This window comes from Genypterus blacodes, unplaced genomic scaffold (genome assembly GCF_046128005.1).
Source record: "Genypterus blacodes isolate CSIRO-AG114 ecotype Tasmania unplaced genomic scaffold, CSIRO-AGI_Gbla_v1 ptg000240l_1, whole genome shotgun sequence".
In the NCBI taxonomy this organism is placed as follows: domain Eukaryota; kingdom Metazoa; phylum Chordata; class Actinopteri; order Ophidiiformes; family Ophidiidae; genus Genypterus; species Genypterus blacodes.
Window position 1 is genome coordinate 131,050 of NW_027467038.1, and position 24,178 is coordinate 155,227.

General features: G+C 48.9%; 3 protein-coding genes across 6 annotated transcripts; 1 reads left to right on the forward strand and 2 right to left on the reverse strand.

Moving 5' to 3' along the window:
- Nucleotides 1–27: 27 nt before the first annotated feature.
- zbtb5 (zinc finger and BTB domain containing 5) lies at nt 28–6,570 on the reverse strand. Of its 3 annotated transcripts, none has more exons than XM_076171056.1 (4): nt 6,477–6,570; nt 4,681–4,894; nt 3,719–4,567; nt 28–3,596 (listed from the first exon to the last, which is right to left on the reverse strand). In XM_076171056.1, exons 2-4 carry the CDS (start codon nt 4,888–4,890, stop codon nt 2,421–2,423), a joined length of 2,235 nt encoding a protein of 744 aa, XP_076027171.1. In that variant the 5' UTR covers nt 4,891–4,894; nt 6,477–6,570; the 3' UTR covers nt 28–2,420. The 3 variants fall into 3 exon arrangements, with proteins under 3 accessions (XP_076027171.1, XP_076027173.1, XP_076027172.1); XM_076171058.1 differs by lacking the exon at nt 6,477–6,570 and adding an exon at nt 6,223–6,295; XM_076171057.1 differs by lacking the exon at nt 6,477–6,570 and adding an exon at nt 6,058–6,142.
- On the forward strand, nt 6,222–9,815 carry polr1e (RNA polymerase I subunit E). Of its 2 annotated transcripts, none has more exons than XM_076171061.1 (13): nt 6,222–6,347; nt 6,894–7,003; nt 7,338–7,441; nt 7,541–7,617; nt 7,721–7,806; nt 8,090–8,145; nt 8,258–8,402; nt 8,531–8,641; nt 8,744–8,840; nt 8,938–9,068; nt 9,155–9,236; nt 9,341–9,472; nt 9,567–9,815. In XM_076171061.1, the coding sequence occupies exons 2-13, from the start codon at nt 6,907–6,909 to the stop codon at nt 9,730–9,732; spliced, it is 1,284 nt and encodes a 427-aa protein (XP_076027176.1). In that variant the 5' UTR covers nt 6,222–6,347; nt 6,894–6,906; the 3' UTR covers nt 9,733–9,815. The 2 variants fall into 2 exon arrangements, with proteins under 2 accessions (XP_076027176.1, XP_076027177.1); XM_076171062.1 differs by having other exon boundaries at nt 6,279–6,347; nt 6,904–7,003.
- On the reverse strand, nt 9,758–15,449 carry fbxo10 (F-box protein 10). Its single transcript, XM_076171048.1, has 11 exons — nt 15,149–15,449; nt 14,176–14,809; nt 13,199–14,020; nt 12,924–13,073; nt 12,697–12,833; nt 12,398–12,468; nt 12,133–12,285; nt 11,648–12,037; nt 11,249–11,559; nt 10,967–11,154; nt 9,758–10,836 (listed from the first exon to the last, which is right to left on the reverse strand). The coding sequence occupies exons 2-11, from the start codon at nt 14,758–14,760 to the stop codon at nt 10,659–10,661; spliced, it is 2,985 nt and encodes a 994-aa protein (XP_076027163.1). The 5' UTR covers nt 14,761–14,809; nt 15,149–15,449; the 3' UTR covers nt 9,758–10,658.
- Nucleotides 15,450–24,178: the final 8,729 nt, after the last annotated feature.

Below are 24,178 nucleotides of genomic sequence, written 5' to 3' on the forward strand. Positions count from 1 at the left end.
GCCTTTTACACGTTTCAGATTTTGGCATATACACACACACACTTCTCTCATTGTCAGTGCATTGTTCAGAGATTCACACAAAACAGTTTTAGAAGACAGCACCACATCTAATCCTAACAGGCCACTATGTGAGACACGGACAACCACCTGGCCCCTCATCGCCTCGACGACACGAGGAGTAGCGCGACTGTGAGGAGGAAACGTTGCCCAACACAAAACAGATTACAGACCCACTTTAACGACGGCGTCCTCAAAGTGACTTTAGTCCAGAATATCTGGTGATCAAAGGAAACAGTAGCTTATGTTTACACTGAGAACATTTTACAAGGCTTTTGTTTTTCTCTGAAGTAAAAGGTCAAGATCATCCATTACATTGTGTTCAAACTATTAATCGTGTACACAGAATATTAGTGTGACAACTCTATAATAAGGTGCTGACGAGGAATGAAAGCAATCACCTTCAATGACAGTGTCGGAGACACAATACAGCAAGAAATTAAGTTTACAAAAAAGGCAAACACGTGTTACTTTTTCCACTCAAGTTCACTAAAGCAGAACTCTACAACACCGTATGATGTTGATTCCAATTATCCAACTTTCACTGTTCTACGGCCTGAAATTGGGATTTATTCCCAACATGCCTCCCTTGTCTGTGCCTTGGTGAGCTGTTCAATAGATTAGTTGGGTTTCTATGGAGATTAGCCATTAAATACACAAAAAAGACCTGACAGAAGACAAAAACCCTGGAATTTCAATCTGGAATTTTCTTCATTTATGTTTTTCCACAATTAAAGGCAGAGTGGGAATGCGGTGTATCTCATGCACCGCCTGCCCAGAAGAGAAGAGTTGGATAATTGGAATACAGCAATTATTTCACATAGTTCCAACACTTGAATAAATGTATTGGATCATAACAAAGTAGTCTCATGATGATGTAACATCTGATGTATAACATGAATAAAGCACCCAGAACAAGGACAGTAGCAAACTCTTACACAATGTTGTGTTATTGATGAAACCAACACACTTTCTCATTATTTACACTTCAAAGAAACAAAAGGAATCTGTGGGCAGAACTGTGACGTCATCTTTATTGCATGGTTTCTAAATGTTATGACCATAATTAAGGAGCGATGAAAACTCAGTTTAGTGTGAAATGTGTGTGTTTAGTGTCAAATAAAGTGGTTACAACATAATCTTTCACATTGATCATCCTCAACCAATGTGACTGAATTCTATTGATGATGATGATTGGTGGACAAAAGATTGATTTTAGCCAATCAAAGCTCCCACTGCCCCTCTACTTCAGAGACTACAGACATCTACTACTTTACTCACACACGGTGTGTAGGGCTCTGTCAGTGCAAATACATTTTTTTTGTACACACAAAGTCTCTTCCAAGTGAAGAGAGCAAGCTACCAGACAGAGCTCAAGCTACCAGACAGAGCTCAAGCTACCAGACAGAGCTCAAGCTACCAGACAGAGCTCAAGCTACAACAAGACTACTGGCAATGTAGGTCTCAGAGGCGACTAGTGATGTCCAACGCGGATTAGATTAGAGTGAAACACTTCTTGTGAATATTCTGTTAAGAGCTTTTACTTCTCTGTTATTTCTCTTCTGGTTTAGTGGAGTTTGGTGAAACATAAAGACAGAGCGTCTGAATGCTCTGTTACAGGCTACAGCTCGACTCTACTGACCTTCAAGAGGGAGCGGATTTGTAAACAGATACAAACACAGAGACATGATTTCATTGAGTGGATCAGTAACTCTCTCCGTCTCATCCCTGTCCTCCATGTTGCTGCCTTTACACAGAACAAAGCACAGACGACACACACAGGCAGGACGACTCCACAGTCTAATGTGTGATGCTGCTACCGAGTTGACTGACACACACTGACATCGCTGTGTGGCCTCAGTGTGCAGGGCAGGGCTGCCTCTGAGCTCTAAACACTTACACTTAATAACGATCGACACACATTTGCTTCCTGGAAAGGATGAAGCATCGAGGAGTCACTTCATCCGTTCTCGATACAATTCGGAGGTCTAAAGTGTACATTTTAAAATACCTAACCCAGCGTACTGTGCAAAAATCAAAGGGGTTTGCGCTCTAACAGTAATGGAACGTCTCTATAACATGTATAGGAAACCTACAGTACTTTAGCACGGCTGAACTATTCATCTAATTCAAATCCAAACCACATTTTAGCCACTCACCATTAGTATTAGTGTTCTTACTGATCATCCCCTGTCTTTGGTCTGCGAGCAGGCCGGGGTTAAAGGTCAGACCATCTAACTGCTCCAGGAAATCTAAACCTGTTACACAGAAAGAAGCTGGCAAAAGTCCACCGGGTTTGGATTCTGCCAATCCGCTGATTTCAAAGTCTCTTTGCCGAGGCCGACTCTGCTGCGGCGGCGGCACTATAGCATGGCGTTGGACATGTTACTGTTCTGCCAGCGCATACAGGTGGTCTTGGAATGCTTGTACAGGTGTGAGGACTGGCTGAAGCGCTTCCCACACTTGAGACAGGCGTAGGGTTTCTCTCCCGTGTGGACGCGGATGTGCTTCTTGCAGTCCGTTAGCGTGAGGAAGGTTTTGCAGCAGATCTTGCAGGCATATTTGCGAGCTCCCTCCACCACCAGGACGTTGTGCTCCGACAGAGCCTTCTTGCACTTGGACAGCACGTCGGCCGACGCCCGGGTCAGCTGGGGGGGGAGGGAGGTGGGCCGGCCGCCGTTCATGTCGTAGCCTCCGCTCTCGTTGAGGAGCAGGGGGTTGGTGAGGGTGGAGGAGGAGGAGGAGGAGGTGTTATCCTGGAGAACACTGCCCACACCTTCTTCTCCTCCCATGCCCCCGGCCATTTTTGGAGCGATGCGTCGGTAGCCTGGATAGCCCAGAGCGGCAGCGCTGGCGGCGCTCGCTCCTCCGCCCCCTCGTGAGTTTCGTGGCAGAGAGTGCAGCCCCAGACTGGAGCGCTGGAAGTCCAGGCCGAAGGCGTCGAGCCCCCCGAGCCCCCCGAGCCCCCCGCGGCCTCCACCGCCATTACCTCCGCTTCCTCTGGGACCCAAACCGTCATGCAGAGGGCGGAGGAACAGAGAGTCGGCCTGTAGACTTTCTCCAAAGCTGTTGCGGCTTTCCCCACTCATTAGAGGCGGTAGCAGGAGAGAGGAAGAGGCGGAGCCAGATGAACCTGGAGCGTCCTGTCTGAGCAGGAAGTGGTGTCCTACAGCGTCACCTGTTGTCGTGTTGGGAAGGTCGTCTTCTCCCGTGACCAACCCTGGACCGCTGCTTCTGAAATCCTTTGGGCAGAGGAAGCTGGAAATGTTGAACCCGGGCTTGTCACTCAAACCATTGCTACACCCAAAACCTCCTCCTCCTCCTGCTGTGCCTCCTCCCATGCTGCTCTTGAGTAGGAGCTGCTCTCTGGGCTGTGGGTCAGAGGTGAAGCTGCGGTCGCTGCTCTCTGGGCTCAGCTCCACCTTCTCCTCGTCCTCCCGACCCCTGGCCGGGTCGCCGCCCTCGGCATGTGACGTCACGTTGCTGATTTCGTACGTGGGCTCCGGCGAGCTCAGCGGCTCCCGTTTCACCACCACCACCTGCGTAAGGCAACGGAGGAGTTTAGAAGATTTAGATGGAGGGAGAAGTGAAGCCTGCACAGGAGACAAAGTAGTATGAATGTTTACAATGAGCCTGCTTGCTTAAATACCCACAACTTTACCTTCTCCTCCTGTTCTTCCTCCTCTGGCCCGGGTTTGATGTTCACCCCTGCTCTGCTCTCCTGCTGATCCCCGTCCTCCATGTCCTCCTCCTTCCCCACGCAGCCCTGAATCCGCCCCAGGTCGTTCCCCTCGCAGTGTCCGCTGTCCGACTGGCTCGGCATTTGAGGATCATCTTGCGACGCCCCGACCAGGCCTGCCAACGCAGCGTCCAATTTTTCGTCCCCCATCTTGTGGGAGTCCGGGGAGAGCATTGCTCCTTCGTCTCGCTCTCCATTAACCCCTTCTTCTCCCAACAGACCCCGGGCAGGAGCAGAGGGTCGCTGCTTCTGCCTGGGTCTGTCCTCCGACAGGCCCAGGGCCGGAGAGGTCTTGCGTTTGTGGAAGCGTCGGATCGGGAAGGAGGCCCTCTGTTCAACCACTCTACTTCCGGCTACACCGCCCACCCCGTCCTCATCCATTCCACCCAAAGCAGAACTCACCAAGCTGAGCCCGAGCTGCTGCAGCAGGAAGGAGCGCTGCAGCCGGGTGGACGCTGTGTTTGCTGCTATGTTAGCATTAGCTGCTAGATTGGGGTTCACTCCTAACTCTGCTCCCTGCGGCTGCTGCTGCTGCTGCTGCTGCTGCCTGTGTCTCTGCTGGTCCTGCTGAGGGTGGAGATGGTTGGGCCTGTCTGCTGAGGACATGGGCAGCGTGCGCGTGGTCAGGTAGTGTTTGCAGGCCTTGACCACGTTGTTGAGGTGCAGGTGCGAGGCTGCGAGGAGGATGTCCATGACGTTGCTCTCGCCCAGCATCAGGGTGGAGGTGTACATCATGTCCACCAGGGCAGCGAACGCCTCGGCTGTCACCACCTGCAAGCGTGCCAGAAGCCAACGATGTGTTAATATCTGTGGCACCGGCGGCTCCGTCATGATTCTTGGCTGTCTCTCTCTTTAAACACTCTTATTATTGTGACTATCCTCACCTCGCTGTCTAGCTGGATCATGTTCATGCTGGCGTCTCCCTCTGCAACAGTGAACAGGGCTCTGAAGTGTGTGCTGCAGGCGGCCAGCACCGAGCGGTGGGCCTTAAAGTGGCGGTTGCCCACCACGATGACGCAGTCGCACAGCTGGCCGTGGACCCGCTGATAGTTGAGCTGCTGGAAGATCTGCTCAAAGTGTCCCGGGAAATCCATGGCCCTGCGGAGAGACGGAGAGGGGGAATGACAGAAGACAAATAGCTTCACAGATTCATGAAAACATTCTGCAATTTTAACCACTTAAGCCCAAGAGGAGCTGATACTGGATCCATTTGTTCTTAGATGACACACACGCACACGACGTGGCACCCCTGGAGTAGTTTGGGAATTCAGTGCCTTGCTCAAGGGCAAACACCTCAGCAGTGTCCCGGAGGCAAACTGGCAACTCTCCAGCTGGCCCTCGGGTTCCCAAACCGAGTCCCCTATTGACTGAGCTCCTGCCCCTAGATAATAATTACATTACATTACGAGCATTTGGCAGACGCTTTTATCCAAAGCGACTTACATTACATTACAACCCTTCGCAGAGGGGAGAGCAATTAAGGGTTCGGTGCCCTGCTCAGGGGCGCCTCGGCAGGGGCTCGAACTGGGGCTCGAACCAGCAAACTGGTTCCCAAGCGGAAGCTCTACCCACTGAGCAACTGCCTCCCCGTAACGTCAATACGGAAGCGTAGGTGTTGTCAGTGTGTCATCAGTGAAGTGGAACCAGCAGCCTGGATCAGACCGGATCAGCCAGTTTGTAGAAGTGTGTTTTGAGATGGATAAAAGGTGGAGAGAGTCATTATGGCATTATGGCAAATGTCTGGAGGGAGAGAACTCCAAAAACACACACGTAACACAGTCTGAGCCTCCTGCTAAACTCCAGCATATGGAACAATCTGTGTGTATTATATGTGATGCTGACTGCCAAAATGAGCTCCGTTGAACAAGGAATATGTGGGCGGTGTAACAGAAGGCTGCAAGTAACAAGTTAAACCATTTAAACAGGACCGAGTGAGTGTGTGTGTGTTTGTTGTAACAGATGACAAACCAGCACAGCAGTATAGCAGTTGAAGTTACACATTAATTAAGTATTTACACAGGTAGAATTTCTTGCTACACCGCACAATATAAACAGTATGACATCATTGATAAGCGCGCGCGGCCGCCGAGTGTAATTAGTTAAGTAAGAGCGTTCAGATGTGAAGCTACAGAGGAACAGATGCAAACAATGAGCAGGTTAGCTGATGGCAGCTACCGCCAGCAGAGAGAGCAGATGTAAACACACACAAAACACGGAGCCGCGTCGTGTTGACAGTAGAGCTCAAAGTGTGACAGTGTTACCTTGAAAGGTTTAACGGTTGAGAACAAAAGTCCCAGAGGAAAACAGAGCAGAGCAGAACAGAACAGAGGGGCCCTGGCCATAAGAGCTAAAGTTAGCTGGCTAGTGACCAACAAGCTCGCTGTTAGCTAGCAGAGTTGTGACAGAAATCGGAACCGTGAGGTCACCTGCCCGGGCGATGGAAGGAGATCGAAGCCAGATCGATAACGTTTCCGCCTGAGTCCTGCGCGGCCCGATAACGTTTAAACCTTTAATCCGCAACGACTGACACAGGGACCGGAGCTGTCTGCAGGTGAGGCGCGTTGTTAAAAGTGGAATCGCGTTTGCCTGTTTCTCCCCTGGGCTCACGCAGATAAACGGTGTTGGCGCAGAAACAAGAGATGTAAATGTTTGCAATACGTGTGAATATTGACTAATTTACCAGTCAGACGGGTTTTCCCAAGCAGACTCACGGGGTGGCGCTGTGCTTCACGTCCATCATGTCGGCGGTCTCGCTCAGGAGAAGACTTGGCAGTTCTACAGTTCCAACACAGGGTGTCGCTGTGGGGAAGGATTAGAACGAACGAATACAAAGATTGTATGCGGCCAAGATGTGTAGCAGTAATGCTGCGTTCGAGTAGTGTTGGAAACGGGTAAACCCAAATTACCCGAAACACTTTTCCCTCCTTTAGCCCGGGAGATTTTTGCGTCCAAACCGATAAATAGTAACTACATTTGTCAAAGTAACCCGATGCGTTATCGTTCCGCCTTTATTCTTGAATGAAATAAATTGCATGTTTCTTAATTCGTAAATCATTTATTTATTCTTATTTTTTCGCCAAACCGGAAACTGCGGAAGTACAAGGAAGTGAATGCTCTCGTTTCGCCTGGAAATAACAACAACTATGGCTGCCTCCTGCTCGTTAGTGAGTTGTGGAGAAGAGAGAGAGGCCGATAAAGCTGTTATTGGTGAGTATTTGACATTTTTTTTCTTTATTTAAGTTTTAAGAAGAACATTTAATATCGTTTGGTGGCAGTAACATCCAGGTTGTGTTAAGCGATTGCACGATAAATTCCTGTTTCCTTCGCACACGTGGTAATCAGAGCGAATGGTTATGGTGTATTGTAACTGTGTAAGAGTGCAAACCTCACTTATCGACGTTTAGTTTCAATAACGACAGCTTGGACAATGACACCACATTACATTAGGGTTAAATGCAATGGGGCTCGATCTGATGAGGCATTTATAATGATCATGTAAATTGCTGTTATTGACAAGTTCCTCATCACGTCTTTCCTACAGTACAGTTCTCAAACGGCAGCGTCAGAAATGCAGAAAAGTTGGATTTCACCCTCTACAAGAACACGGATCAGAGTAACCCGAGGAAGAAGAGCAGGCGGATTGTGGTGAGGAAGGCTGCCTCTAAATGAAGCTGTTTGACTGTCTGCAGCATTGAGATGACGTGTTGGGTGCTGCGTCTTCATGCGTTCTGTTTTTCTCTCTAGGTTGCTGAATCAGACAGGCTGTCCTATGTGGGACAAAATTTTGGAACAGGGTCACTGAAATGCAACAACCTTTGCAAGTAGGTGATTCTGACCAACGCAGGGAATAACAACAACACAAAGTACAGATTGTGTCTTTGTGAGAAATTGATGCATTAAGCGTCGTGTTTATCGTCTGTGCAGGTATTATGTTGGAGTGTTGAATAAACAGACCAAGCAAATGGAGGTGCACAGCGCTCAGATCTTTAACATGCAGCCTGCTGTGCCAGGTAACAAAAGGACACACACACACACTAGTCAACTAGTTAAGGAGTAAAGAGTGATTAGAATCGTTGCCGTTCACATCTTCATTGTCGTTGCTGCTTTAAACCTGTTTTTATGTTTTAAATAGAGCCACACTTGGTTTTGGAACAACTGTTCATAATGATAATAAGAAAAACTATATAACAACTATTTGCCCAGTTGAAAAGCATCCAAATCATTATCATTGTCTCTTAAACACATTCTGTTTCCCGTGGTAATGTGTGTTTGTTTGTGTTTTTGTTTCACTAGGGGAGGCAACAGAGGCTGAGAAACTCCAAGATGCCAGTCAGACTTACAGAGATAAGGTAACAGAATTTGTTCTACTTTACCTAGAAATGTGGGTTTTTTTGGGGAAAAGTGCCTAATACTCTATTGAAGTTTATAACTTTGTATCTGTACTGGGCTCCTTCTCCTCAGGTCGACTCTCTCATTGAGGCATTTGGCACCAACAAACAGAAGAGGGCGCTGAGCTCACGTAGACTGAATCAGGTGGGCGGCGAGATGCTGCATCAAGCCGTAGCCAAAGCTGCCAACACTGTGATTGATGAGAAAGGCCTGGAAGGTGAGGTTCATGCTCTCATCGTCTCAGTTCGCAGATGGATTTTCAATGTCCATAATACTTACTGAGGAGACACTTTTCCGTTTCATTCCTGTTTCTCATCATCTTTCTCTCCTTCCCTCTCGCCTCAGCCCTGCAACAGGAAGTGGCCCAGACAGAGTCACAGGGAGACCTGGCTCTCCACCTGCCCCCCTGCAACGCAGACGCACACACACCTGAGGACGTCTACCCGCTGGACAATCGTATCCTTTGTTCCTTTTATTTGCGCGTGTTGGAGTGACAGGATGCTAGAGGATGGATATATTTAGTTTGTTTTGGTTCTTTCCTTATCAATACCCACACAGTTCTGAGTCCAGTGGAGTTTGAGGCTTTGGAGCAGGCTGGGTCCAAGCTGGCAGCGATCACCACTGAGGAGCTGCAGAAGATGAGAGATGAAGGAGGGTAGGGAACCAAATCAAGAGCTCAGGATGCAAGGAAGCCAAGTGCATCTCGATTTCAAAGAAGTCTAATTTCTTCTCCTCTTTCCTTCTCACCTAAGCCACCTGTGTGTCGTGAAGCATTTGGAGAATCTGCCGAGCGATGGCGACGCCAGAGAGAAGATCACACGCTGCTCCTTCTACCTCTCCCTGCTTCTCAAACTGGCGCGGCAGAAGAATATCACCCGCAAGTGTGAGTCACCTTCTCCGCCCGTCATCACGTCGGTCGCAGTGAACGTTCATGCCCACGCAAATAATATCTCACATTAATGTCCACAGTCGGGCAGGAGGAAGGCTGCCCTCGCCCCATCCAGGTCAAACTGATGAAAACCTTCACCGTGGAGACTTTTAACAATGGCAGGTCCGTAGGAAGAATCTTTTTACCTTCACCCTGACGAGCTCTATTTGAGTTTGAGTGTTGTGTCACGTCTCCAAAGCTTCAACACGCTTTTCTTCTCATTCCAGACTCCAGAACGTCGTGTCGTCGTCCATGCGAGCCAAATTAGCGGCGTACTGCTTAGCTCTGCTGCTGCACATGGACCACATGACCACCGATCTCACACTGCTGCACCGCGACCTGGGACTCACCGAGGCCAGGTGAGGGTTTCTGTCTCAAAGTTAAGAGAAATGTCTCGCTCACTGACTCGGTCTGACTCTGATTACTGATTTACATGCTGGGTTTTCCCTCTAGGATGCTGGAAGTGGCAAAGTCGATGGGTCTGACCCTGACTAAGCCGCCTCGAGGGTCGGCTGATGAAGACGGAATGAGAGACAAACACCGACAGGCCTCGCTCGTCCTCCCACTGGTCAAATACGACCAGTTCAGGGAGCGCAGGAAACGCAAGAAAATGCACTGAAAAACTCCACGACTGGACACGGGAGGAACCAGAACTGTTTATTAACGCGTCACGTCGACAAATAAAGTGATGATGTGGTTAAATTATGTTTCCTTACGCTTCACTCTACAAAGTACAAAAAGCTGGTTTAGTCGCTGTAAACGAGAGACGGATCAGGACGACTGATGAAGCACGCAGGTTAGCCGCTCAACGTATAGGCACATGTGTCCACGTCACATATTGCACACTGAAACATCTTCTTCCTTCTGTAACGTGACTATCACCCGGTGAGTGTGTGTGTGTGTGAGTGTGTGTGTGTGTGTGTGTGTGGTGCCTGCCTGCCTAGTGTCCAGCTGTCTGGGATGATAATAAAGTATGATATGCCAGACTCACCGGGGAAATAGCACAACTCTGTGCAAGAGGCAGAAGCTTGGGTTTGGCTTAGGTTTGTGCATATATGCGCCTATATAAACATTAAGAAAACATCCCTAGCTACAATCATTGAATTATTAAGAACTAAACAAGGCACGCATGTACTTTATAGCAGGGAGAAGTCCTGCTAGGATTCACAAGTGTACGTTTCCTAGAAGCATATTCACACTGAAACAAAAAGGAGTCTTCGTCAGTCACCACGGAGACGAGGAGAACACGGCCCAGCAGTGCAAAGCGTGAGGATGGTGATTTAAGAGGTGGAACCCTAACAGGACTCCAGCCTGCTGTACTACGACTCCACATTTGATGCTGGCAGCTAATCGTGACATAGAAAAGTCTTTTGTTCAGATTTAGAAAATGTGCCACCCTACAGCGACGCCCATGGGTGGAGATGTTCACTTACAGCAGCGTGGGACCTTCTGGACTGTGTGCGCGTGTGTGTGTGTGTGTGTGTGTAGTTACAGTTCAGAGGTGAGCTGACCCCTCGTCATAGTGGTTTCTGGCAGTATTCGTGTTCATAAAATGGAGCAGAACATGCTGCCGTTGTGGCAGCCGCTCTCCACAGTGGCGCTGATCCTGGTCGTCATGGACGCTGCGAGCCGCGAAGGGTACTGGGACGAGGAGACGCCGGAGGGCGGGTCGGCCAGGGGACGAGGAGGAGGGTTCTCTAGGACCCAGGGAGGGGCTGGAGAACTACATGAAGAGGAGATAAAGAAACCGTTGGTGTAAGCAGAAGATGAGCACAGATGAAGAAAAGGCGAGTAGAGGAACAAAGCTGCTGATTTATAAACCTCTGGCAGGTTTGGTGGGTTGCCTGGGTTACCTGTTACTGTGCCTCAGAATGCTGTTGTTGCGCAGCACACAGCTCTCATTGCCAGGGTCCAAGTGAAGCAGGGTCTTTTTGTTCCCCGGGTGGCCCTGGAACAACAGATTGTCATGGACGACGCCCTTCACCGGCCCCAGCACAGCGATGCCACAGCCCTGAGCTGGCTGGACGCGGTTGCGCAGCACCTAGGGAGTGTTGTTACCCAGGTACACAGGGTTAAAGGAAAGACATGTATAGTTGGAAAGAACTGCAGTTGGTGCCACTCTGCGTCAAACTCACCTTGATGTCAGAGCTGCTGGACACCTGGATACTGTATCCACTGTTCCCGACCACGTCGTTCTCCACAATCTGCCCGCTGCCCGAGAAACTGATCCCGTGGCTCCCGTTGTTGTAGACGCCATTACCCCGGAGCTCCACCCGGCAGTCCTTCTCCACCGTCACGCCGCCTCGGCCGTTGTCCAGAATGCAGTTTGTGGCTACCCGGGTCAGCTGACTGCTCTGCAGCACGGCCACGCCCGTGCCGCGGTTGCAGTTCACGAGGTTGGTGAACACGTTGAGCGGCTCGCTGCTCTTCACGTACAAACCCACGGCTACAGGGAGGGAGGGAGGGGGAGAGGAGGAGCATGGATTATTCTGCTTAAGCTTCATTTGCATTAAATAACAGAGCGTCTTCATTACCTCCATTGTAGCTCATGCAGTTGCTCTCCACCAGGGCGATGCTGATGGACCGACGAGCAGAATGCCGCTCATCTTCACTGTCAAGATCGCTTTCCCATGCAAACAGTTCTCCCTCCTCATTCAAGTTCTCCTGCCCCTCTCTTCCACCACCTTCTCCACCTCTCCTTTCCCCTCCCCCTCCGCCGCCGCCGCCGCCGCCGCCACCCCCTCCTCCTCCTCCTCCTCCTCCTCCTCCTTCCTGCCCTGGCCGGTTCCCTTCTCGGGCCTCAGCGCTCTCGGGGTCTTTCCGGCAGAACACCGCCAGGCCGTACATGCAGTTATGGGTGATGTAGTTCCCCAGGAGCTGCGGGAGGCTGGACGACATCACCCACACGCCACAGCCTTTGTTACCTAAAGATACGAGAGAGGAACCACGTGTTTGCAGGCGGGTAAAGAGGTCAGCGGATTAAAGAGGATGCAGCCACAAAGGGGACGGTGTCTCTCACAGTAGACGTGGTTTCCCTCGATGAGCCCGCGGCCTCTCTCGCCCACCACCACGCCGTCCGAGTAGCCGTGGCAGATGTAGTTGTTCCTCAGGACGGGATCGCCTCCTCTACGGATGTCCACGCCCCCCCACTGGTTCTCCTTGATCACGTTTTCTGCGGCGGGATGGATTGACATGTCAGAATGTACCGATGGAACCCTAACACGCTCTAAGGGGCAACACAGAGCCCAGTCAGCATGCTTAAGTGCATAAGAAGCCACAAACACCTGTTATCATCCCTCTGCCATTCTCATTGATCGCTATCCCTGCCGCCTGGCCCCGAAAGATGTGATTCCCACTACGAGGAGGCAGGGAGGGAGGGAGGGAGGGAGGGGAGGTGAAGACAGAACAAAGCAGGGGAGCAATCAATTAACAAATCATTTCAAATATGATCAACTAAAGCAAAACAAATGCCACAAAAGCCAAGCAAGAAGCAACAGTGCTGCGTCGATTCTCAGTGGGCTTGGTAGTGACCTCACCCATTGACTACCCAGCTAATGGATATAGCAACGACGACGCCACGTACCTGACCACTGGGTTCCCGCTGAAGAGAACATACACACCCGCCTCCTTGTTGTTATAGATCTGATTGCTCCGAATTGAACCTTTACCGTTGCCGAGGACGACGACCCCTGAACGCAAACCACTGTGAATCCTGTTGCACTGTGGGTGAACACACAAAAGAGAGAAGAACAGCGTTACATACACAAATATACCAAACACGTTGAGTTGACCAGGCTGAGCCGCCGTTACCAGGATGATAGGATTGGCGCCTTTGCGGATGTCGACCCCCGCCTCGCCGTTGGAGTGGATGTTGTTCTCTGCGATGAGGCCCTGAGCAGAGAGCCGCAGGAACACGCCCGACGCCCGGCACTCGCTCACTTCATTACGCAACATCACTATCTACAAGAAGGAGAGAGAGAGAGAGCGAGAGAGAGAGGGAGCGAGAAGGAGATAAGGATTCTTGTTTCCTGCTCACTAGCACGAGTCTGATTACATTGACAACATTGCGTTCCGCTCATATTTACAGTCGAGTTCTGGATACAGCGGACGGCGTAGTTCAGCCCGCGGAACACGTTGCCCTCCAGCCGAGCCTGTCCGTAATTGGATAGATGCACGCCGCCCTTCCCGTCCCTGAAGAGGCAGCGGCGCAGGATGCAGCCCTGGATGGACGCTGCCAAGATCTGAGCATCTGGGTCCCTTTCTAGTTCCTGCTGGAGGGAGAGGAGCTGAGGGCTGACAGAAGGAGGGTTAGGGGAGGAGGCCAGTGGTAGAGACCCGTCCGCCCGGGGCTTGAGCAGGTGCGATAGGCCGTGATGGTCGCAGGGGATTTTGTAATCCAGTGTCATTTGGTGTGTGGTGTCGGTTCGTTCTCCCTCTTGGTTCTCTTCCTCTCCCTCGCTGTGCTCACCATCACTCCACCCGTTTTCGATCACCGTACCCTGGCACACTGTCTCTACCCTCGTCTTCCTTTGCCAGTCTTGTATGCTCATGTGCACTGGAACATTGTCCCCTGGGTTTCGGGGGCCACCTGCAGAGGAACCCTGAGGTTCTTTAGGTGGACTACTGTTCTCAGACAAGCCACAGAAGGGAAAAGTTCTGGCCAGGGCAGCTAAGTGTTTACAAGCCCAGTTCCTTTCCGACACTTGGGGTCCTTCCACGGTCACGGAGGCTGTGTCGCTCCCCGAGAAGTCACAGCTGTCCAATAAACTGAGAGCGACGCCCAGCAAGCAGGCGGAGCTACCGCGGGAGAAGGAGCAGAAGCGGGCCTGGCAAGTTCCTGGGCCACGGATTTGCAGCTGAGCCCCCTCAAAGTTGCAGTTATCCAGCTGGACGTGACCCCAAGATGTCTACACACAGCCAGGAGATGGAAGTGAGTCATGGAGGGAGGGATAAAGAAGCAAAGATGGTGAGACATGACTTAGGATAACATATTTACAACATTTGCCTAGTTTGCTGCTTTGTAAAAACATCTCATCACAACGAGCTGCTCCTGTTCCTGTACCTTGTAGACCACAGTGGAGAACCATGGAGGCATGAACACCAGGTTACACAGCCTGGCGGTGGGACACTGCTGCTCCACACACACGAGCAGAGACACCTCGCCCAGCTTGCCGAGCCCAACCAGCTCCACAGGGACCTTCAGCGCCAGCTCTGCCTGGTCCTCATACACGCCCGGGTGGAGAACGACCCGGTCATAAGGCCCCGCCACCCCCAGAGCCCCGCGTAGGGTCTCAAACTCGCACCCGGGCCCCACGTGCCAAACCTTGCGGTCTTTTCGGCGACGGAAGAAGAGAAGGCAGGCGGAGGATTGGAGCTCTGGGCCGTTCTGGGTCCAGGTGCGGGAGGCCAGGGCGTGCTGCTTCATGGCTTCCCTCCAGGACGCCGGCTCTAAACGGGGCCGGTTGGGCCAGTTGGGGTGTCGGCACTCGGGGTAGCCCAGGCAGAGCTGTTTCCAGCGGGTGTTGTCCAGCGAGAGGATGAGCTCCCTCCAGGCATGGCACACCTGGCAGCAGCGGCCCAGGTCGGGCAGAGGGAGGTATGCCAGGATGACGCGCCACAGCTCCACGGGGACGCTGCACACCTCCATGACCCTGACACTGTCTCACCACCGGGGAGGACCCAGGGGACAGCGACACCTGGAGACACACACACACACACACACACACACACACACACAGAGGAGATGAAACAGTTAGCACTCCTAGCTCGAGCATGAACGCTAGCTACACAGATATGCAGCCCAACTTTGAAAACATCACATAAATAACTCAGTCAGTTACATGAGACTGTTACTGCTTCCGCTAATGTTGCAGCAGTGAAATGCGTAGCTAGCTAGCTTGCTAAGACGTGATGGGGATGACGTTACACCGCATACTGTTTGTTACATTATATATATAGAAATATGAAATATCTCAGTCTAGCGCAGACAAGATGGCTGTTGTTATGTCGCCGGTGAGGAGAAAATGACGAATTACCTCTAAAGTACAACTCGCAGAGAAAGCATCGCTCTGCTTCGGTGAATCAACAGGGAGCAGCTAGCGACATGTTCAGCGAGGAGACTTTCCAATTCTGCGTTGTAGTCGATATCGATCCATCGCAGCACAATGTGCCATCGAAGAGGACTTCCGGTGTTTGCGTTAACTTAACAACATCAACAACAGAGAGGCAGAGAGCCGGTGCGAACCCTGCGGCTCTCTGGAGTCACCCTACGGCGAGCCCGACGCTCCATGATCCCCGGGGAGCCTCCGCACTTCTCCCCACAGTCTGACTGACGCTCACTTACAATGCGGACTTAGGCTTTATTGTTATTATTGCTTATTACTCATTTATTTAAAGCGTTGGTAGGTATTGTTGTTGTTTTTGTTTTATCATTCAGGAGTGGACCTTTAGTGCTGGAATAAACTACAAAATCACATTCAATCTGAAAGCGGTGGTAAAGTTTGTTGAATTTCAGTTCTATCGCAATATTTTATAATTAAATACAATATAAAAAGGGCATTGATTCATGAAATATTAAAGTTGCATCTGTTTTTGTACCTTGACACTATTGTGAGTGAAGAGTCTTCCTTCTTCAACATGAATAAAGGTTGATGAAGTCAATAATTCACCTTTGACCTTCTTTACCTGTATTCAAAACTCCATGGTCTTAAAGTAAAGCAAAACTTTATTATTGGACCAATTTGCTCTTGATTTTGCAAGTTATGTAATGAGAGACTTTGTAAATATATTTGAATTTCACCCAGTCTGGAGTTTGTGTGCAAAGAGTCATAAGACAGAAAGAGAGCTCATCTTCACAGACTCTTCACATCATTATCATCACACTACTACATCATATGGATTGTTGGTTGTACACATGTATTGCCTGTCTGCCCTCTTGTGGTAGACCAACAGAACACCATTCTCCCCCTAAGCAGAAGAATACAAAACTACGTTGTTTAAATAATTCGTGATCTAAATCGACATATAAAGCTTTGGTGACGTACAGGAGATTTGGTCAGGAGAAATCAATTTCTCCTCTTTTCCTCTCCTTTTTCTCCTTTTTTCTTCTCTTTTCTTCTTCCCCCTTCTTCCCCCTTTTCCCTCTTTCTTCTCCCCCAAAGCAGACTATTGTTCCCCAGCTTCGTGGGTTCGAGCTCCACGTTGGACGATATCTTCTTTTCTGGGGGAAATCAGAAACAGAATCAGAAACAGAATCAAAAGCATTCTGTGCTCTTGATTAGGGTTAGTACAACAAAAGGGCCACATGATGGCGCTATTGTCACACAGTAGAGTTGGTGTTTGGGCGGCAACACTCTCCCAAACCGGCAAGCCGAGACTGATCGGGCTGAAGAGGCGAGCTGCATTCAGAAGCCTATGGAAATGTTCTGACTTGTTTTGAAGATTAGTAAACCAAGATGTCCCTGTTGCTTTTGCTCCAACTGGCGATCATCATTTGTGTTTGTCAGTCAGCTTCAAAATGGATTCTTGTTTTCAGGACTTTACTACCAAGTTCAGTTGCCTGAGAATCAACTTTCCATCATCTGCATGATTGAAGACCTTCACAGACATCTCAGTGTAAAAAAGGTGTAATATTCTGCCATCAGACATTCAACATTTTTCACGTGCTGGAAACACAAAAATCCATCATCCACACAAAACACCAAACGTTTATTAAAATTCCCCATGCAAGCGTTTCTCTGGGGCAGCACATTCTGCTTTTGACAGTTCTCATCAGTGAGTAAAAGCACAAATTACAGTCTTCACTGATTTCCTCCCCATTAACACGCTTTAACACGCTCTCCACCCGTCAGCTTAGGCGATGATCAGCATTTCATAACCTCAGTGATTACTTCTCATGGCAACACTTTTACAAGAGAGCATTTGACATTTAATCAAAAGGACAGAATGCTTCCATATATCGTCTGATTATACGTGTTGTACAGATGAAATTAATGAAAATGGGTGCATTAGTGTCTATTAGTGAGCACAGGGGAGCAAATGCATGTTCATTCATTCATTCAAGAGGAGAGGAGAAATGGGCACAAAATAAACTGCGGGAAAGAATAGAAAATATAATAATACATGAAAGATCTCTGTTCATTTATTACCACACACAATTTCACCAATCATCATTTCATCAATGTGATTGATCGCAAGCGTATTGTTTTGCAGGGAGAAACTGGACGTGAATGAATAACAATGAGGAACGGAACGGAACTGAAGCGTGACTGATGGACAGAAAGGACAAGAGGACAGCAAAAACACAGTCAGGATGCATCAAATTGTGAAGGGAGGCAAGCTAATGCATCAATGTGTCTGGATGCACTTTGGATCATTTGTAAAATAACACAGAATATGAAACCAGTCAATAACAAACATCAATAAAACTGTGTAGAAACATCTTCAAAGGTTAAAAGCGTCCACACTGCCTGGGTCAGAGCCTGTGGGTTCAGAGCAGCAAACACTGGATCATCCCCAGGGCAACGGTGCGGGCCAGAGCAACAAGTGCCGGGTCATCCAGAGCCACAGAGCCTCATACAGAGCCTCATTAGCCAGTAAGATTATGTTCCCTCATCTATCAGTGAAGCCAGAGGAGGGGAGAGGTGTCTGCTCTGTGGCCCTGATCAACAGTGCCGACAGCATCTGTGGTTTATAGAAGAAGAAGAAGAAGAAGAAGAAGAAGAAGAAGAAGAAGAAGAAGAAGAAGAAGAAGAAGAAGAAGAAGAAACTTTATTGTTTCGTAGTCAAATAACATGCGAACACGTCACCATGCAAACCCGTCAACCTGAAATGTGACTTGTGTGCCCCTCTTACACACACACACACACACACACACAAGCATCACAGAGGGGTCAGCGCAGGGCAGCCATGATACGGCGCCCCTGGAGCAGTTTTTAGGGGTTTGGTGCCTTGGCAGTGCCCTGGAGGGAGAGATGAAACAAAGAGCCTGAATGATGAACCCACAGACTCAGACTTACTGGCAGATTTCCACTTTGAAAGACGCAGGAATGTCACACGCGTTCCTGATCAACACCTGGGTTCCTGCATGGGCGCCCATGAGCAAGAGGAGGCACAGAGGCTCAGGCTGCCATACTGGAAATACAAAACAAGTTTGTTTGTGTGTGAAACTGAAATTGGAATGATGACGTGCTCACTTCAGCCATCAGCCCTTTACCCCTTGTGTGTGTGTATGCATATATATGTGTGTGTGTGTGTGCGTGTGTGTGTGTTAAATCCCACAACTGATGTAGAGCCACGGACCGAAAAATACAAGCGGAGTGTCAAGAGGACAGACTCAGCGCCGACCTTCTAACAGCCTCTCGTTCTCTAACTCTCTCACTCTTTCAGTCCCCGCAGCCTTTCAAAACACACACACTCACAGAGGCTTTACACGTGCAGAACATCACCGTCCCGTCCTCCAAGGCCCTAATAGAATTGTTATGAATGAGTGTTTTTGGAATGACTAACAGAATTCACATGAAAGAGACGTTTATATCAGGAACACAATGCCCAACAGATTTCTATTAAAGCGGACAGAGTTCAGGGACGACATGAGATCAAAATCTGAAATTCTGCTTGTATCTTATTTCCAGAATAAAATAAAGAACTGTATGAATAAACTATCAAAGAGGTGTGTTAACTGCATCATTTGTCTTTTGGAAATGAAACAGAAAGAGTGGAGTCTCTCTCTCTCTGTCCCTCCTGTGTTTGCTCAGGAGCTCCTCGGCAGGGCTGCTGGGGAGAAACCAGCAGTGCACGTCTGCCCCATACAAACTTGACGCAGTAAATCACATAAAGTTCAGTTCAAACCAAAGCCTGCACTCATGACAGAGTCACAGTTACAGATTACAGTTTGGTAGATAAGCGTTCTTAGAAAAGGAAGAGTTTGTCATTTACCATCCATCAATGAAAGACATTATTGGTGTTATTGTTGCTTTGGGTTTTATTGTCGGCTGGCAGCATTGTTGGATATCCAGCTGTGTTGTGCTCACACTGCCTTCCTGCTCATCTTGATAACAGCAGCAATGGGAAGTAGCACATTCCATCAATATGACGCAAACACAAACTCAAGCATATCTGTATTCAATAGTCCAAAATAAATGAAATGACTGCATCAAGCTACTCTTGCTTCTGAAACTCTATTATACTGTTGATAAAGTGTTCCAGACCCCAGGGCTGTGTGGCGATGGAGGCCCGTGAGCTCCTGCAGCTGCCTGCCTAGGTTGGTGACGTGCCCACACTCTGGGATTGTAATTGCACACGACAGACACAGCGGGCAGTCAATCTGCTGAAACACCAAAACAACCAACCTTCCCTTACTCAAACATATTACAGCCCATTGCATTTATTGACATTACAAGGACTGCTGGTCTTGAATGCCCGAGCCCTGCGATGCCCATGAGTCTGTGTCAACACTGTGGAGAATCAAGCCACTGTTTGTTTTCGCAATTCAGGCCGTAATCTAATTCATTACACTGTGTATTCATTTCAATTTATTTATGTAAGGCTCGCTAAATGGGGTTGTGGAACTACAATGCCCATGGTGCTTTGCGGTGTCTTCCGGTTGGAAGAGACCAATGACATTCCGTGTATGGCGGAAGCCCGCGAGATCGCGTGGCACATGAGCGCTTCATCTCCTCACGGACCAGGTGGTTGGAGGTGTGGGCTCTACCCGGAGAACAGTCATTTGGCAAGGGAACCCCGGATGTATGTTGGCTTGTTGTTGTATCTCGGCGAGATAGCTAATTGCTTTGGGCCGCTATTGCTAGAGGCTTGCTGGCGGGACGACACCGGACTGCGTAGGGCTGTATGCGTGTCTGCTCCACTCTGCTCCACTCCCAGGACCTGGCTCCTGGCTGCTGTCTGCGGTGATCCAGTGGGGAGTCGCTTCGCCTGTGCCGGGCACACCGGAGGATCAGCCGCGACGCAAAAGTTTGCCTGCTCATTCCAACCTGCGGCTACCTTGCGGCTGAGGACGCTGGATGCTGGCTCTCGGGGAGCTCACACCTGCCCAGCGGGCACAGCGTTTTCCATCCTCTGCACACAGTCTCCCGGTTGCGGGACTCGGGACGTGTGAGTAAACTGTATGCTCATTGACTGAAGCCTCCACCCACGGTTGTCTTGGTTGTGTCTCTTCGTCTGGGTCATCGTAGCGGTTGCTGCCTTGCCCTCAGTTTCGGCACTGTTTACTTGCACCTACGGGCCCCAACGGAACTCTTTTTTTATTTTTTTATTTTTATTTTTTTAATATTTATAGTTCGTTTTTTTTTTAATAGAAACAAGCTGAAGCTGCAAGCACATTCCTGGTATCAAATACTACAATAAAAATGTGCGGTGTTGACAACAGTCTATTTGCAATACAAAACAAAATATTAAAAAAAATGTAATGTTTAATATAACAAATGTGCTATGAAATATCTAACAAATATCACAAATCTGCATTAAAACTACAGTAGTGAGTGAGACTGAGTGGCAACATTAACTTTTACCACAAGTTAATTGTCTTAAGCACCCAAAGCCGGGGGAATTCTTGATTCCAAAGTCCATGTTGGCTTTGAAGGCACCATAACTGTCCAACAGAGGAAGCTTTAAAATGTTGCCACAGGTATTTGCCATTGGGAATCTTGATGAACATTAGAATTGCAGGCATGGCAGAGGACTCAGACCAGCAGGAGGCACACATGGCACACCTGCAGCGAACATTAACACCTCCTCCAAGGTCACAGAGCTGGCATCTTCTTCACAATCGAGAAGATAGTCAGCCCAGTAAGTAATAGCTTTCTCTTCCTGAGCCCTCCTGTTGCTTCCCTGTTGGCTTAGTTCAGGCTGGAACAGATTTTCCATCTCTGCAGCAGATAGCCTAACATCGGCATGACAGAGAGCAGGGGTCAGGACCGTCGGATGCTGCTGCAGAGCTGTCATGGCAACATGGCGCTGCAACAAGCAGCTGTTCATGGCACTGTTCTGTACCATCAAGTCCTGAAGGATTTCCAATGAGGGTGCATTCTGAATCTGTTGAATTGTAGACCAGGTAGCGGCTCTCCACAGGTCCATCAAATATGGGCCGTTTGTTCAGCTCTTTCATCAGAAGGGAGAGGAATTCTCTCTTGGGGCCACCTGTATCAAGACCTTCCTCAAGTCTCCCTTCGTTGTCAGAGAATTTTACGAGGATGTCTTTATTTTCTGAGAATGTTGCCCTTTTAAATCCTCTGACTGCTCCATTCCAGATGTCTGAGCGACAGATGTTAAATCTGCTGACAGCTTGATGGTCAATCTTGATTGCTAGGTCTGCAGTTATCTCAGAAATCGATGGCTTGTCCACCCCTGTATCCTCTGGAATGTCATGACTGCACTCAACACTATCCGAGTCATCCTCATTCTCTATTACAATGGGCGCATACAGCCGAGTATATTTGCTATAGCACGTAGTTTCCATCACACCTCCTGATGTTCCTGGGCCCTCTTGTACCCGGCCTATACTTCAAGCTGAAGTTGTAAGTAGACAAGGCTGATAGCCAATGTTGACCGGTTGCATGACTACCTTTACAGAGCCAATTTTGAGGTCAGGACTGACAACAACCCGCTCACTTATATCACTTAGTCAGCTAAATTGGACGCAACTGGTCACCGTTGGCTACCAGCCTTGTCTACTTACAACTTCAGCTTGAAGTATAGGCCGGGGCGGCAAAACGCTGATGCAGACGCGCTGTTGAGACGCCCTCACATCAGTCTGTCCCCTGATGATCAGTGGCACGAAATTCCAGCGCCTGGTGTCCGGGCCATTGGTCAGGTGGTGTCCTTTCAGAGAGCAGGTTGTGCTTCTTTTCCCGGTGTTGTAAATCAGCTCGGTAGCCATGAGTCTGCAGTACCCGACGTGTTCTGTAATACTGCTGTGGTAACGACTGATCCGCCCTCTTTCAGTTCTGCTGAGCTTCAGGACGCTCAAAAATCTGATCCTTTCATAGATGAGGTCTGACGTGCCATCAGTCTTAAGAAGCCAGCGGGTAGCATTCATACCAAGCACCCAGATATGAAGCTCTGGAAAAGGGAGTGGAACAAGTTGTCCATGGACAAAGGGTTGCTGTACAGGACAGTTAAGAAGGGGGACCAGCATATTAAGCAGCTGCTCCTGCCAAAGTGTTTTCACAGTCTTGTCTGTAAGATGCTACATGATGACAATGGTCACCTGGGGTTTGACAAGTCCTATAGCTTGGGTGCGGGACCGGTTGCATTGGCCTCGCATGAAACTTGATGTTGAACAGTATTGCAAGTCCTGTGAACGCTGCATCAAACGGAAGACTCTTCCTCACAAAGCTGCTCCTCTCTCCCACATCCAGAGTTCTGGGCCCATGGATCTAGTTTGCATCGACTTTCTGTCGATTGAGCCTGACTCTCGGAATGTCTGCAATGTGGAAGTGGTCACCGACCACTTCACACGCTATGCCCAGGCTTTTCCCACCAAGGAATGATGTGACTGGTTTGATTGTTGTATGGGGCCAAGCCTCCCAGACAACAATCAACCCAGTCACATCATTATACAAACGGGCACTGAAAATAATGGATCAGAAACCAACAACGTCCCATCACTGTTTAATTTTACAAAAATATAAGCTTTTAAGTTTTAACAGCTTCATTCAGTTCTCTTTTCTTAAACTAATTTTTACATGGGCAAATAATCTAGCACCTTCTGTACTCTGTCCGCTCGTGACAAAAACGAACACAAGGAGAGTGGCCACAAGGGGAGCAGTGGGCGGCAACTGCGTAGTAGAGGGGCGCAAAACTTCTTTCGGCCAGTCATGTTTTTCAATAATGGGGACCCGCTTTTGGAATGACTTACCAACGGAACTAAAAACTTTTAATAGTAAGTTAAAACACTGGCTGAAAGTAAATCAGGGATGTTACCACTGAGACACACACACGCTCACACACACACACAGTACACACACACTCTACTGTCCAGGTATTATTGTACTGTCTGTGCTAGATGCCTTGCTGTTCGCTTCGGTGAGAGCGGCAGCGTGTCTGGGGTTTGTGTTGTCATGTGATTTACTGTTTGTGTTGTTCTTATGCTGTGTTTGTTCTGATGTGTATGGTTTGGTGTCGTCTGACTCAGACTATACCTTTGATGTTTGATATTGGTCTTTATGTGTATAGAGAGGTGTATGCACACGTACACAACAATTTTTTTAATTTAAATAACTTTTTAGACCACTACATGTTATGTTTTTTGTTTAGAAAGGCCTGACCAGGGACTGGGGTTGCAAATTAGCCATCTGGCTAGAAACCTTTCTGCGAAGGGTGGTAATGTAAGTCGCTTTGGATAAAAGCGTCTGCCAAATGATCGTAATGTAATGTAACATATCTACATACTCTGTTATGCATTGATTTGTGATGGCTATGTGTGTAATAATGTGCGCTGCATTGTCCCTGAAAAAAGAAACTAATAAAAAAAAAAGGACCAGACAGCTGTTAGGGTGGCAAAGACTCTGTGGGAGAGGTACTTTATCCATTATGGTTTGCCTACGCGTGTACATTCTGACCAGGGGAGAGATTTTGAAAGTCGACTGATTAAGGAGATGCTTACCATGTTGGGGGTTAAGAAGTCGCGGACATCTCCTTATCACCCGCAGGGTGATCCTCAACCTGAGCGTTTCAACAGGACGTTGCTAGATATGCTGGGCACGCTCTAGTCTCACCAGAAGTCGAAATGGAGTGCGCATATTGCGCATTTGGTCCATGCGTATAACTGCTCCCCCAACGAAGCTACTGGGTACTCACCCTATTATCTGATGTTTGGTCGTGAAGCTCGGCTCCCTGTTGATGCATGTTTTGGTGTTTGCTCCGAGGAAACTTCGCCTGCGTCACATTTAAAATATGTGACAAAGTTAAAAGAGGAGCTGCACGCTGCTTATCAGCTAGCGCAAGCTTCTGCAGATAGGATGAATCAGGCCAATAAGGCGCGTTACGACCAGAAAATCCGCTATCACAGCCTGAGTCCAGGGGATCGAGTTTTGATTAGAAATCTT

Bases quoted from the DNA above. Each gene is read 5' to 3' on its own strand.
- polr1e (XM_076171061.1), top strand. From the start codon at position 6,907: ATGCTCTCGTTTCGCCTGGAAATAACAACAACTATGGCTGCCTCCTGC. The intron at 7,442-7,540 runs GTGAGGAAGGCT...TTTTCTCTCTAG, and splicing joins AGAAGAGCAGGCGGATTGTG to GTTGCTGAATCAGACAGGCT. The intron at 9,069-9,154 runs GTGAGTCACCTT...TAATGTCCACAG, and splicing joins GAAGAATATCACCCGCAAGT to TCGGGCAGGAGGAAGGCTGC.
- zbtb5 (XM_076171056.1), bottom strand. From the start codon at position 4,890: ATGGATTTCCCGGGACACTTTGAGCAGATCTTCCAGCAGCTCAACTAT. The intron at 4,568-4,680 runs GTGAGGATAGTC...GCACGCTTGCAG, and splicing joins TGATCCAGCTAGACAGCGAG to GTGGTGACAGCCGAGGCGTT. The intron at 3,597-3,718 runs GTAAAGTTGTGG...TGCCTTACGCAG, and splicing joins AGGAAGAACAGGAGGAGAAG to GTGGTGGTGGTGAAACGGGA.
- fbxo10 (XM_076171048.1), bottom strand. From the start codon at position 14,760: ATGGAGGTGTGCAGCGTCCCCGTGGAGCTGTGGCGCGTCATCCTGGCA. The intron at 12,469-12,696 runs GTACGTGGCGTC...GCCTCCTCGTAG, and splicing joins AGCGGGAACCCAGTGGTCAG to TGGGAATCACATCTTTCGGG. The intron at 10,837-10,966 runs GTAACCCAGGCA...CTCTTCATGTAG, and splicing joins ATTCTGAGGCACAGTAACAG to TTCTCCAGCCCCTCCCTGGG.